The 15,133-nt window shown below is 45.0% G+C and overlaps 1 protein-coding gene across 2 annotated transcripts in view; it reads left to right on the forward strand.

The window, feature by feature from the left end:
* Positions 1-6,350, forward strand: part of LOC141114345 (cytoplasmic polyadenylation element-binding protein 1-B-like) — a 41,051-nt gene extending 34,701 nt beyond the window's left edge. For both annotated transcript variants that reach the window (XM_073607969.1, XM_073607970.1), the window contains exons 11-12: positions 2,450-2,530; positions 6,261-6,350. In XM_073607969.1, coding sequence (XP_073464070.1) covers positions 2,450-2,530; positions 6,261-6,350 — 171 coding nt within the window. The remainder of the gene's footprint in view (positions 1-2,449; positions 2,531-6,260) is intronic.
* The last annotated feature ends 8,783 nt before the right edge of the window (positions 6,351-15,133 follow it).

The following is a 15,133-nucleotide window of genomic DNA, read 5'->3' on the forward strand; positions in this document are numbered from 1 at the left end:
GTGTAGATGTCATGGTGCATGGAAGAAATAAATGCTCCAATAGTGTAAAACCAACGACAATTTATTAATAAAAAAAGTAATGCACTTACAAGATGGTAGAAAAAAAGAATCAGAAAGTCCGTTGCGCCGGCCAGAAAAAGGAAAAAAGCCCCAAGGATATTGCGGATACAGAGAAAAAGTTGCGCCGGCCGGAGCTCAAACAGACAGCCCATTCCAACTGGATACACGAATGGAGTACGAGGTGACGTCAGCGCGTCGCTCCGCCCTAAGCGTTTCTTAATAACGTACGTTGTCCAGGGACTCATTAGGGACACATTTAACCCTTTGATTTCCCTAGATCACAGGTGGCAAACACAAGGCCCGTGGGCCAAATCCGGCCCGCCAGGCCTTGTCATGTGGCCCGCGCAGCATTTGCCGGCCGCCACCAAATGTTTTTCCCACTGCCTGTCGCCCAGACATGATTAAACATCCTTCTCCTTAGTCCTGCAAGCGGCGCCGGCTTTGTGCGAGCGCATGCGCGGCCGGCCGCCTCCTAGGGTAAACATTTCCTGTTCTTCTCCTCTGTCCATCCAGCAGCGCCGGTGCGCTAAGTGGTCGGCCTGGCATAGCTGTCAGCGGCGGAGGTTCCTGTCAGCTTTGATGGCAATGGGTTTTTTTTTACAATCCAGTGGGCTGCATCCTGTGTTCAGGCCTTTTGAGGACTTGCTATACAGGGAGGTACCAGAGCTGGGGAAGGTAGGAGAGAGTACAGATGTAAGAATTTTTTTTTTGGGGGGGGGGGGGGGGGTGAGGGCTGTGGAGATTGATGTGTGGGGGGTGCAGAGGTCAGAACCTAGGAGGAGGGGTGAGAATGACATGTTGCACCCTGTACGTAACACACTCCTGCACCTTGTTTTTGATGGTGTTTGGTCTGAGCAGTCTCCAATACTGTTTCTTGTGGATGATACCAGCATGTGAACCTCCTTTTTGGAAAAAATGCTGTTTTTTTATTTTCCCTGCATGTCCTCTTCAGATCTACAGCGACTGCACTTCCAATTGCACTTTGTAGTGCAAAGTGGATTTGCCTTTAGTAAATAAACCCCATTGGTATCTGTGCCAATCCCCAGCATTTGAACGAGTACTTCCCGGCAGGAGGCCGGTACAGCTGGCCCTGTTGTACTGGGCCCGGCGTCCTCAGCGTAGCAGGGGGGCCGGGCAGCCTCACAGATGATCGGGCAGTTACAAGCACCGATCTCCCTGTATAGCTTTCAGTAAAGCAGCTGACAGCTGCTTCTCCTCCTCCCCCCCCCCCCGGGGCTGTCAGCTACTTTAAAGAGGAAGTAAACCCTGATGGGTTTTACTTCCTCTTTGTTTCCCTGAAAAGGTAAAGCATAATTGGCAACTATGCATCGCATAGTAGCCCTATTATGTGTCACTTACCTGAAACCGAAGCCTGCAATGTCACCGCTGTTCCACGAAGCGTCCATCTTCCTTCCAGGTATTGCGGCGCATGGGAGCTGCAAGTCACGGCACGCTCTCCTTTAGAAACGGCACAATTGCCGTTCCTAAGGTGCGCCTGCACCCAGTCTAAGGCGCATGCGCCGTAGACATCGGCGCCCATCTCTTTTGTAAATATCTCCTAAACCATGTAGGTTTGGGAGATATTTTGAGCACCTACAGGTAAGCCTTAATCTAGGCTTACCTGTAGGTAAAAGTGGTTGTAACTGGTTTACAACCACTTTAATGAAAGCTATACAGGGAGATCGGTGCTTGTAACTACCCCCACCGCCGCACCGATTATCCCCAACTGCCCCGTGTCCTCCCCTGGCTCTCCGGGTCCTCCTCCAGTCCCCCCCTCGTCCCAGATCTGTCAGAATGGAGAGCGGAGGAAGGAGACAGTAAATATGTAATTTACCGGCTCCTTCCTTTTGTAGTAAATAAATATTTAAAGGTTAAATTGTAAAAATAATTAAAAAACCACTGACAGTCCCCCCTAAAAGAAAGCATTGTAAAAAAAAAAAATAACAAAAGAAATAAGATGTAAAAAAATAATCAAAAAGATTTATTTTGAAAAAATAAAATAAACCACTGACACAGTCAACGCCTCATCAGTGCCACCTGTCATTGCCCATCAGTGCTACATGTTAGGGCCTCCCCATTAGTGCTGCATATTAGTGCCTCTGTCACATGACATTTAAAAAAAAGGATTGGTAATCGGTATCGGCAGGTACTTGCAAAAAAAGTATTGGTACTTGTACTCCGTCTTAAAAAAGTGGTATCGGTGCAACCGTATTTTAAATATTACTGGGCCACCTATAAATGGCTGTCTTCATCCTCTCGGAAAAGACTGAGGTGGTCAGAGGAGCAGGTGATGAAGATTCTGGAGTTTGTCTAGAGTAGCGTTGCTTTGTATGTCAAGTCTTTGAAATCAGTACAGTGCCGTTCAGTTGCCATCCTTTTCTCTTTTCAGATTCAGATTGACCCGTACCTGGAAGAGTCAATGTGTCAGGTGTGCAATTTACAGTTCGGTCCGTTTTTCTGCAGAGAGAAGGTAATTGTCAATCCGCTGGATCTCAGTGTTGGTTCATCTTTTCTTATTAGTGCAAGGAGTTCAGTGCAGTGCCTGCGGCTGCCATTGATTGCACCAGGCATATTTTTATCAAATAAGCCTGTATACATTTTCTGCAACATGTTGGTAAATTTCTGTGATTTGGTGTGTAAATGACACTTGGAGATGGAGGAAGCTTGAGGTGACAAATTGACCTTTCAGAAACCTCCTTACATGTATTTAAACCAGTGGTCCTCAAACTTATTTCAATTCTGGCACCATTTAGAAGTACAAAAAATCTGGTGGCACCCCAGTCTAACCTGATCCTGGGATGAAGCACACAACCACCTGGATAATATTCACATGAGACAATCCCCCCCATCACATCGGAGTCCCTTCTTCATGTCAGGGTGCCCTCATCACATCAGAGTTCCCACATCCAATTCCCCCGATCACATCAAAAGCACCCCAAAAGTTCCCCATCACATTAGAAGTCTCCTCATCACATCAATGTCCCCCCTTTACAGAGATTACAGAGATCCCCCATCACATCAGAGTCCCAACATCAGGTCAAAGTCCCCCCTTCACAGAGATCCCCATAACATCAGAGTCCCACCATCAAATCAAAAGCGCCCCCCCCAATAAGGGTCCCCTACCACATTAGATGTCTCCTTATCCCTTATCCTACCAGAGTTCCCCATCACATCAAAGTCCCCTCTTCTCAGAGATCCCTGCATCACATCAAAAGCCCCCCCCCTTCCGATAAGGGTTCCCCATCACATCAGAGTTCCCACATCAAAGTCCCTGCTTGACAGAGATCCCCCATCACATCAGAGTCCCACCATCAGGTCAAAGTCCCCTTTTCACAAAAACTCCCCCATCACATCAAAAGATCCCCCCCTTTCCCATAAGGGTCCCCCATGACATTAGAGGTCTCCTTATCATGCCAGAGTTCCCCATCACATCAGAGTACCACCATCAGGTCAAAAGCTCCCCCACCCCCTTTCCCATAAGGCTCCTCCATCACATTAGAGGTCTCATCATCATGGTCCCACCATCACATCAAAAGCTCCCCCATCTTCTTTCCCATAAGGGTCCCCCATCACATTAGATGTCTCCTTATTCTACCAGAGTTCCCCCATCACATCAAAGTCCCCTCTTCATAGAGATCTCCCCCATCACATTAGAGTCCCACCATCACATCAGAAGAGCACCCCCCGCCCCTTTACCATAAGGGTTTCCCTGTGACATTAGAGGTCTCCTTATCATACCAGAGTTTCCCCATCACATCAAAGTCCCCTCTTCACAGAGATCTCCCCCATACCATCAGGTCAAAGTCCCCTTTTTTATAGAAACTCCCCCATCACATCAGAGTCCTGCCATTACATCACATCAAAAGATCCCCCCTTTCCCATAAGGGTCCCCCATGACATTAGAGATCTCCTTATCATGCCAGAGTTCCCCATCACATCAATGCCCCCCTTCACAGAGAATCCCATCACATCAGAGTCCCAACATCAGGTCAAAGTCTCCCCTTCACAGATATCCCCCCATCACATCAGAGTCCCAACATCAGATCACAGCCCCCCTCCCTTCCCATAAGGGTCCCCCATTACATTAGATGTCTCCTAATCCTACCAGAGTTCCCCATCACATCAAAGTCCCCTCTTCTCAGAGATCCCTGCGTCACATTAAAATCAAAAGCCCCCCCCTTTCCCATAAGGGTTCCCCATCACATTAGAAGTCTCCCCATCACATCAGAGTTCCCACATCAAAGTCCCCGCTTTACAGAGGTCCCCCATCACATCAGAGTCCCACCATCGGGTCAAAGTCACCTTTTCACAGAAACTCCCCCATCACATCAGAGTCCTGCCATCACATCAAAAGCTCCCCCCTTTCCCATAAGGGTCCCCCATGACATTAGAGGTCTCCTTATCATGCCAGATTTCCCCATCACATCAAAGTCCCCATTTCACAGAGATTTGCCCCTTCACATCAGAGTCCCACCATCAGGTCAAAAGCTCCCCCACCCCCTTTCCCATAAGGGTCCTCCATCAGATTAGAGGTCTCCTCATCACATCATGGTCCCACCATCACATCAAAAGCTCCCCCATTCCCTTTCCCATAAGGGTCCCCCATCACATTAGATGTCTCCTTATCCTACCAGAGTTCCCCCATCACATTAAAGTCCCCTCTTCTCAGAGATCTCCCCCATCACATTAGAGTCCCACCATCACATCAAAAGAGCACCCCCGCCCCCTTTACTATAAGGGTCCCCCATGACATTAGAGGTCTCCTTGTCATACCAGTGTTTCCCCATCACATCAAAGTTCCCCCTTCACAGAGATCTCCCTCATCACATCAGAGTCCCACCATCACGTCAAAAGCCCCCCCAACCCATTTCCCATAAGGGTCCTCCATGACTTTGGAGGTCTCCCCATCACATCCAAGTCCCTCCATCACATCAGAAGCACCCCCCTTTACCATAAGGGATCCCCATCACATTAGATTCTAATTCATCCCAAAGGTGTTCTATTGGGTTGAGGTCAGTACTCTGTGCAGGCCAGTCAAGCTCCTCCACTCCAAACTCGCTCATCCATGTCTTTATGGACTTTGCTTTGTGCACTGGTCCAAATCATTTGGTGGAGGGGGGATTATGATGTGGGGTTGTTCTTCAGGGGTTGGGCTTGGCCCCTTAGTTCCAGTGAAGGGAACTCTTAAGGCATCAGCATACCAAAACATTTTGGACACTTTCGTGCTCCCAACTTTGTGGGAACAGTTTGGGGATGGCCCCTTCCTGTTCCAACATGACTGTGCACCAGTGCACAAAGCAAGGTCCATAAAGACATGGATGAGCGAGTTTGGGGTGGAGGAACTTGACTGGTCTGCAGAGTCCTGACCTCAACCAGATAGAACACCTTTGGGATGAATTAGAATGGAGACTGAGAGCCAGGCCTTCTTGTCCAACATCAGTGCCTGTACCCTCTGGAAGAATGGTCATTCCCATAGACACACTCCTAAACCTTGTGGACAGCCTTCCTAGAAGAGTTGAAGCTGTTATAGCTGCAAAGGATGGGCAAACTCAATATTGAACCCTACGGACTTAGGCTCGATTCACACCTATGCATGTTGCTTTTGAGCGTTTTTGGAGGTTTTTTTTTCATGCTTGCCACGTTTTTGAGCAGCGTTTTTGCCGCGTTTTTGCCGCGATTTGCGTTTTGCGTTTTTTTTTTTTTTTTTTTTTTACAGTTTTTTTTTACAGTCTAAAAAAAAAATTAAAAAAAAAAAAAAAAAATAAAAAAAAAAAAAAACTGCAAAAAACGCATCAAAAACGCATCAAAAGCGCTGCAAAAACGGTGCACTTGCGTTTTTGATGCTTGTCCATTGAATTCTATTACATGCAAAACGCTGCATTTTGCATGAAAAAAAGTCCCTGACCCTTTCCAAAAATGCAGAGAAACAAAAAGGCATTGATGTGAACATGTTCCATAGGAACCCATGTTAAAAAATTCCCGTGCATTTCTGCAAAATGCAAAATGCATCAAAAAACGCGCTAGTGTGAATGGAGCCTAAGACTGGGAAGCCATTAAAGTTCATGTGCGTGTAAAGGCAGGCGTCCCAATACTTTTGGTAATATCGTTCTATCTAAGCCCTTCTCTCCAGTGCTGAATGGTTACTAAAGTGGTCAGTATTGCAAGAATTAAACTTTTTTTTTCCCCCTTTCTCTTTTTAGGTTTGCTTCAAGTATTTCTGCCGTTCCTGCTGGCACTGCCAGCACTCGAAAGAGCTCCTGCGTCGCCACTGCCCGCTCATGCGTAACTAGAAGAGCCGGGATTCCAGATGTTAACCAATAGGAATATGCTGATTAGATGATGAGGTCCCGTGTCCCCCCACTAGAGGGCACATTCAGCACTTATACATTTCTGTTGACAGGAGGCAGTTGATGAAGTCACCTGACAGTGGATGGTGGGGGAAGTCATGTGATATAGTTCTTGCCACACACTGTAATCGTTTTTTTTACACTTGTGCAGTCAGTTCCTTCCCAGGTATAGAAGATTTTTTTTTTTCTCTTTATGGTTACAGAGGTTGATATTTTGTCTCCAGCTTTCTTTTCAGTTCTTATTCTAGTCCTCTAACACTTGCTGAGTGTAAGCTTGTGCGGACAGTTGTCTGAAAGCCTCATTAAACCCAAAAAAAACATTTATTATATTGCAGCTTACCAATTCTTAGATGTGGTGGCTGCATTAGTTTTTCTTTTTTTCAGGCTTTATTTTCACCTAGTGATCTGGCAGGTAAAGTCTTTTGTTGTTCCAACAGAACAAGGTGTCCTGCAGATGAAGCAGTTAGAGCATTGAGATAAACCATTTACCACTGACGGGGGGGGGGCCTACAACGATCAGCTTTTACTTATTTATGTAAAACCTTTATCACTTTTTCCTTCTTCTGTTTTCATCTGGTGATCAAGCCTGCAAGTCTGTTATTTTTCATTAACTCAAGCTCTCTCCAGCAGAATGTATCAGTTTACATGGATGAGACAAACCATTAAACATTGAAAGGGGTGCTTAAAATTATCAGCTTTTTTTTATTCATGCAAAACCTTTATCCCAAAAGGGGGGAAAAAAAACGGTTTGCTGTAACTGATAAACTTTGGCTTCAATATGTTAGTATAATTAAATCTGCTAATATATTGAAAGTAATACTAAAGGCTCCAATTTAAAAAAAAAATAACAAACATGCTATAATTACCTGCTCTGTGCGATGGTTTTGCACAGAGCAGCCCCCGATCCTTCTCTTCCCAGGTCCCCCCCCCCCCCCCCCCCCCCCCGCCGGCGCTCCTGGCTCTTCCCCCCCGGCCACCGAGTGCCCCCATAGCAAGCCGCTTGCTATGGGGGCACTTGTGCATGCTCATTCTCGAGCCCCGCTCTCGACACACAGAACTGGGCTCAGCCCCACCCACTGGTCCCTCCTCACTAGCCCTGATTGTCAATGGCTGCTGCTGCTGTGTATCTCAGCCAATGAGGAGCCAGGACAGCAGCAGCAGCTCTTATGCACATCGCTAGATCGGGCTCAGGAATGTATTAGGAAGGAAAGGAACTTTATGATCACGGGCAAATCGACTTGATATTAGCACCACATCCATTAATTAGTTAGATGTAGGAGGAGGAATTGGGATTTTTAAGGTGCAAATTAATTTGAAATAATATCAACTATAATATATAGGATTTTTTTTTTTTAAAGAGCAAATTAAAAAAATTGTTAAAATATAACAATTGGCAATTACAGATCAACAAGATTTTATGGATACAGCACTATAGAATGGAGTTCCCAACATGTTTCACCCATATATCTGGCTTCATCAGGGGATGCTGTCCAATTAGTGGTACAATCCTTCCATTCAATAGAAGGCTTGTACCTCTAATTGGACAGCATTCCCTGAAGAAGCCCGATATATGGAAGGGCTTCTTCAGGGAATGCTGTCCAATTAGAGGTACAAGCCTTCTATTGAATGGAAAGATTGTACCACTAATTGGACAGGATCCCCTGAAGAAGCCAGATATATGGGTGAAACATGTTGGGAACTCCATTCTATAGTGCTATATCCATAAAATCTTGTTGATCTGTACTTGCCAATTGTTATATTTTAACAATTTTTTTTATTTTGCTCTTTAAAATAAAAAATGTTCTTATGTATTATAGTTGGTATTATTTCAAATTAATTTGCACCTTAAAAATCCCAATTCCTCCTCCTACATCTCTGTATTAGGAGGGCTTTAGGAGGAAGCTTCACACTGAAGGTTTTTTCCCTTCATGCATACAATGCATGAAGGTTAAAAAAAAGCCTTCAGCCTTTACAACCATTTTACCACTACCCTGTGCCCAGATTGACAATGCTGCTGTCTGCTGTGCCTCCTGTGCTTATTCATCCAGAGTTGTGTCTCACTAATACAGGAGGTGTGTTACTGGCCATATCACCAGGTGAAAACAAATGCAGCCACCACATCTGATTGGTATGCCGCAATATAATAAATTTTTGGGTTTATTACCGCTTGAAGGTTTGACTATTAATACCTCAGCTTTTTTTTTTATTTTTTTATATCGCAAACGCTTCTTGTTTTACACTTATTGCAATGACTGTGGGCGATGGGGATTCATTGACAGTTGCCCAGTTTTGTGCCTTTCATATCTGAACTGCATAAACTGGTTGTTCAGTCATCATTTTTTTTTTACCGAAACAACATCAGTGTTCGCTCTTTTTTTTTTTTTAATCAAGTCTTTTTTTGCATGTTTTTTACGCTCTGGAATTTTTACCAGTTCATTTTTACACTCTTAGAGATAGTTTTTTAAGTCAGTTTTTGTCCTGGCACCTTATATCATAAAGGGCTCATGCATGCGGCTGTTTTGTAACCTAAAGCGCAAACAAAAGTGGCATTTTTTTGGGGGGATGCACACCTAGGTGCAGCAGAGAGCCCACTGCCAGGAGCCTGTCATAGTCAAGTGTGCGGCGGCTGTATAGGATCAGGAACAAAACAAAAGAGGAGAAAAGCGCCCTCTAAGTGCAGCATTGGAATAAAACTTTAATGTACAATGAATCCAAACAGCGACAGAGTCGCGCTAAATGAGGACCCATATGATAGAAACAATATGTGCCATCCAAATGAAATAAAGTCCAAAAAAAGTGAAAAATGTAAAAATGTAGAATCCATGTCAATACATCTGCAGTATAACCACCATCCGTCACCCAGAGTGAGATCTTGTCTGGAGCACAGTCACCTGTATCAGCCACGCTTGTGGCTACACACCCAGCCAGGACCTTTTCGATGCTGTTTGAATAAGGTCTCCTAAAAGCCAAAGATGAAAATCATCCAGATGATGCTTCCATAAATCTATCCTCAGAAATACAAAAAAAAAGCTCCACATAGTGTAAAATCTTTCTAAAATAAAAGTAAGGTTGCAATTACATCATTATCAAAATGGTGTTAAAAAAGTCTAAATATCACTCTCGCCGGCTGGCGATACACGAGCAGCCTGCATGTCCGGGAATCGAAGAACGCAATGTCACTCCGTCCTATGCGTTTTGTCACACAATGACGTCTGGAGCCATCCCACCCATTTGAGAGTGTGTTCTGGGTGCGCTTCAACCGGCATGATGGAGTGCAGGGATACAATCCAGTGTCCTCACCAGAACTGACAGCTTCATCCTCTGTTCCAGCGGTTTTTGCGGGACGGGATGTTCCTTACAGTGTTTGACCCCCTTGATGAGCCTTATACTGTCTTACAGCCTGTGTGTTTTATAAGCTGCACTTAGATGGCGCTTTGCCCTCTTTTGTTTTGTTTCTGATCCTATAGAGCTGGCTTTCTGTGAAGAGGGCTGCCACTTGTGCTGCAAACATTTTACGAACTCTTATTTGGGACTATCACAAATGTTAGATGGACTCTTTAACCCTTTCTGCGCTCATCTTCCCCACTCAATGTGCGGCGGCTTGACACTGCTCTGAGCAGGACTCGCATTTGGGACCATGTGCGGGGGATGTGCGTTCCAAATGCTGATCTCCTGCATGCATACTACCCGAAATGTAAGTGCCACTCAGAACAGCCTGTCATTGATTTTACCAGGCTGCTGGCAGTGGGCTATACACTGCACATGGGCCTTCCTTGTGGCCAAAAATGCCCAACTTTTATGCTGTAGGCACCAAACCAGTCCGTGTGCATGGGCCCCTATATCTGGGAGCTGCTAGTTGAAAAAAATACAGATAAATCTTTGTACAACTGAACTTCCAATGAAAAAACAAGGACAGGCTCCAGTCTATTGGCTGAGACAGATGATGACTTTTTGTATGTTTATATCGTTTTAATGATGTTTGTTGCACTTTTTTTTTTTTAAATTGCACTTCAGAGGATGAGAGATTTTAATCACTTAGAGCTCATTTGCAATCGAGTGGTGCATTAATTGCGCATGCGTTGCGTTGAAAAAAATGGGCTGCCAACGCAACCAAAATGTTCCAAAAATTGGGCCTGCCGCAAAATTTGTAACGCAGCGCATTATGGTGTGTTGCAGCGGGCTGCGGCACATGTGCGTTGCCTTAGTACGTTGGGGGGTACTATTTGAAAGTGAGTGACACCACAATGCATAAATGCATGTAACGTGCATTGAGTAAAAGTGAATGGATCTTTAATGTCTGGCTAGACAGTAGAGAACGGAGGATGGGTGGGGTGGTAAAGGCCGTAGAGATGAGACTTCTTCTAGAGGTCATGTGCCCATGCTCATAGGTTGAGGGCTTATTTCGATTTATGCATTGTGGGAATGCTCCTGTTCTTGTGCAGCAAGGCACATTACGTTCATTGATGTGTTATTGCTCCATTCATTTTGAATAGCCCCCCCCCCCAGCATACTAAAACAATGCACCATGGTGCATCTCTATAACAATTTTGTGACCCATCTGACTTTTGGGACCTTTCCGGTGTGGTTGGTAGCCCATTATTCGCAATGGAGTGACTTAGTGTTAACTCGCAGCATAACGCGTGTCAATGCTTGTGCATCAACACACCGCGCAAATGTATATGGGCTTTATGTGCTTTGTTATAGGAAGAAGCCTTTCTGTAATGTGTCCACGTATTTTTTTTTTTATTTCTGTCCACTCCTCTGTTTGGAAGCTCCGTGCCAAAGATACCGTCTGTAACGTTTGCTCGGTAGACGTAGACCTAAGTTTGCACTCGCTTACCGGTGTGGCCATTGTCTTGTGTGCGAAGTTTCTACCTCATTGTAGTTTTGTGAGTTTTGTTTACTTTTTTGTTGTTTTGTCGCATATAATAAAGATGTTTAAGCGCAAGTGACCGGTGTATTTCTGTTTAAGTCATTACCTGCATTTAACCACTTGACGACCACGCTATACCTGAATGACGGCTACAGCACAGCCGGCCAGTTCTGGGAGGCCGTGATATGACGTCCTCCCATGATCATCGCGCCCGCTGCTGCGCGGGTGTCCGCGCTCTGTGATAACAGTTCCTCCAGACACTGCTGATCACAGATTGAGGTAAATAGCCAATCAGCGGCTCTTTACCACGTGATCAGCTGTGTCCAATCACACTGATCACAATGTAAACAGAAGCCGGTTATCGGCACTCCTTTCCTCATGCTGAAAGCATGAGGGGAGGAAAAGAGAGCCGATAACAGGCTTGTGTAAAAGGGACATCTACACTGATAATCGGGGCATTGATTTTCAGTGTCCTGATTATCAGTGCAGTCCCACCAGTGCTGCCAATCAGTGCCCATCAGTTCTGCCAATCAGTGCCTCCTTATCAGTGTCACCTATTAATGCCGCCCAACAGTTCCCATCAGTGCCCACCAGTGCTGCCTCATTGGTGCCCATCAGAGCAGCCTCATCAGTGCAGCCTCATCAATGTAGCCTAATTAGGGCCCATCAGTCAGCCTCATCGGTGCCCATCAGTGCAGCCTCATCAGTGCCCATCAGTTCTGCCAATTAGTGCCTCCTCATCAGTGTCACCTATCAATGCTGCCTAACAGTTCCCATCAGTGCCCACAAGTGCAGCCTCATCAGTACACATCAGAGCAGCCTCATCAATGTAGCCTAATCAGTGCCCATCAATCAGCCTCTTTAGCGCCCATCAGTGCAGCCTCATCAGTGCCCATCAGTCAGCCTCATCAGTGCAGCCTCATCAGCGCACATCAGTGAAGGAGAAAAATTACCTGTTTGCAAAATTTTATAACAAACTAAAACTTTTAAAAATTTTCGGTCTTTTTTTATTTACTTAGCAAAAAAATTAAAAACCTAGTGGTGATTAAATACCACCAAAAGAAAGCTCCATTTGTGTGGACATTTTTTATTTGGGTACAGTGTTGCGTGACCGCGCAATTGTCATTCTAAGGGCGACAGCACTGAAAGCTGAAAATCGGCCTGGGCAGGAAGAGGGTAAAAGTGGCCAGTAGGCAAGTGGTTAAAGTGTAAGTCCACCTTTACAGAAAATCTGTAAGCTGACCTTACACTGGACCCCCTCCCTATTCCCCCCCCCGGAGTCCCGCGATCACCCGCTGTCAGACACCGACCAGCCGCGTCACTGGTCCGGGGATTTGATATCCCTGCACATCTCCTTCCTGTACCTCTCAGCATGTATGGACAAGAGGCATTCTGATTGGTCAGCGCCGTCACATAGACAGCACTGACCAATCAGAAGCCGTATAGCCCGTCCTCTCAGCGCTGCAAGGAGAGCAAGCCGCAGGGATTTCAAATCCCTGGACCGGTGAAGCAGCATGCCGGTGTCTGACAGCAGAGGATAATGCGACTCCAGTACAGCAAAACCGGGGGGGGGGTGGGGAGGGGTCCAGCCATCCAGTGTATGGTCACATTACGAATTTTCTGTAAAGGTGAACTTAGGCTGGGATCACATATATGCAGGTCCAGTTTTGGTGCGGTTTCCATTCAGTGGTTCAGGTGCAAATTTGACACTGAAATCGCACCTGAACCGGACTGAAAAACACACCGGACCCTTTTTTCATTCACACTGCAACCGTCCCATATATATATGTATGAACCAGCTCCATTGAAAGTGGGTCTGGTTCACATGTTATGCGAATCAGATGCATCAAAATGCATCCGATTTGCATATATATGAAGCGAGCCTTATGCCCCGTACACACGGTCGGACTTTGTTCGGACATTCCGACAACAAAATCCTAGGATTTTTTCCGATGGATGTTGGCTCAAACTTGTCTTGCATACACACGGTCACACAAAGTTGTCGGAAAATCCGATCGTTCTGAACGCGGTGACGTAAAACACGTACGTCGGGACTATAAACGGGGCAGTGGCCAATAGCTTTCATCTTCTTATTTATTCTGAGCATGCGTGGCACTTTGTCCGTCGGATTTGTGTACACATGATCGGAATTTCCGACAACGGATTTTGTTGTCGGAAAATTTTATAGCCTGCTCTCAAACTTTGTGTGTCGGAAAATCCGATGGAAAATGTGTGATGGAGCCTACACACGGTCGGAATTTCCAACAACAAGGTCCTATCACACATTTTCCGTCGGAAAATCCGACCGTGTGTACGGGGCATTACACTTTCTGCTTCCATTTTACTCTGCCTTCAAAAATATGTAGAAATGGTTTCACTGCACCCCAATAGGGTGGATTAACTAAAGACTAATAGACTGTGCACTTTGCAAGTGCAGTTGCTCCAGAGCTTAGTAAATGAGCAGAAGCTTCACTTTACAATAAATAAAGTGCAGCGCTAGGTATAGACACAAGATGATCCTGTGCAAAAAAAAGCATATATGAAAGTAGATATATCACTGTATTATTAAAGTGCAATATGACCATTAACATTAGATAGCATAAATTCAAATAAAGTGCAACTATACAGTGCACACATGATGAATTGTATTATACGCAACCAAAATATTTTAGTTATAGTGCGATCCCATGTGACAAAAGCAATGGGATTGCACTACAACTAAATATTTTGGTTGCGTATAATATAATTCATGTACACTGTATAGTTGCACTTTATTTGATTTTATGCTATCTAATGTTAATGGTCATATTGCACTTTAATAATACAGTGATATATCTACTTTCATATATGCTTTTTTTGCACAGGATCATCTTGTTTTTATACCTAGCGCTACACTTTATTTTATGCATTTTTATTTTGTGCCCTGTATCTGGTTATAGTGCTTAGCTGCAGGTCATTAATAACTTGCTGACCGCCGCATGTAGATATACGTCGACAGAATGGCACGGGCAGGCAAATGGGTGTACAGGTACGTCCCTTTAAATTTGCCACCGTGTGGTCGCGAGCGCGCTGGCGGCGGCACGCTTGCGCGACTGCGCTGCAAGCTCTGTTAGTGTGATCGCGGGTCCCGCGGACTCGATGTCCCCGGGGATACCCGCGATCGTCTCACGGAGAGGAAGAACGGGGAAATGCTGATGTAAACAAGCATTTCCCCCGTTCTGCCTAGTGACACTGATCACAGCTCCCTGTAATGGGGAGCGGTGATCAGTGTTGTGACACACACAGCCCCTCCCCCCACAGTTAGAATCACTCCCTAGGACACATTTAACCCCTGCAGCGCCCCCTCCTGGTTAACCCCTTGACTGCCAGTCACATTTACACAGGAATCAATGCATTTTTATAGCACTGATCGCTGTATACATGTGAATGGTCCGAAAATAGCGCCAAAAGTGTCCGATCTGTCCGCCATAATGTCGCAGTCACGATAAAAATCGCTGATCGACGCCATTAAGAGTAAAAAAAAAAAATTATTAATAAAAATGCCATTGAACTATCCCCTATTTTGTAGACGCTATAACTTTTGCGCAAATCAATCAATAAACGCTTATTACCATTTTTTTTACCAAAAATATGTAGAATACATAACTGAAACTGAGGAAATAAAATGTTTTTTTATATATTTTTTGGGGATATTTATTAGAGCAAAAAGTAAAAAATAGGGCTGTTACTGATTAAAATTTTCGTGTTTGATTGAATTGATTTTTTTTTTAATCGACTAATTTCGATTAGTTATAACACACATACAGATCCAACTACTTTTAGCTGATTTAGCACCGTTGTTATGGCAACGGCC

Source organism: Aquarana catesbeiana, linkage group LG12 (assembly GCF_042186555.1).
Source record: "Aquarana catesbeiana isolate 2022-GZ linkage group LG12, ASM4218655v1, whole genome shotgun sequence".
NCBI lineage: Eukaryota > Metazoa > Chordata > Amphibia > Anura > Ranidae > Aquarana > Aquarana catesbeiana.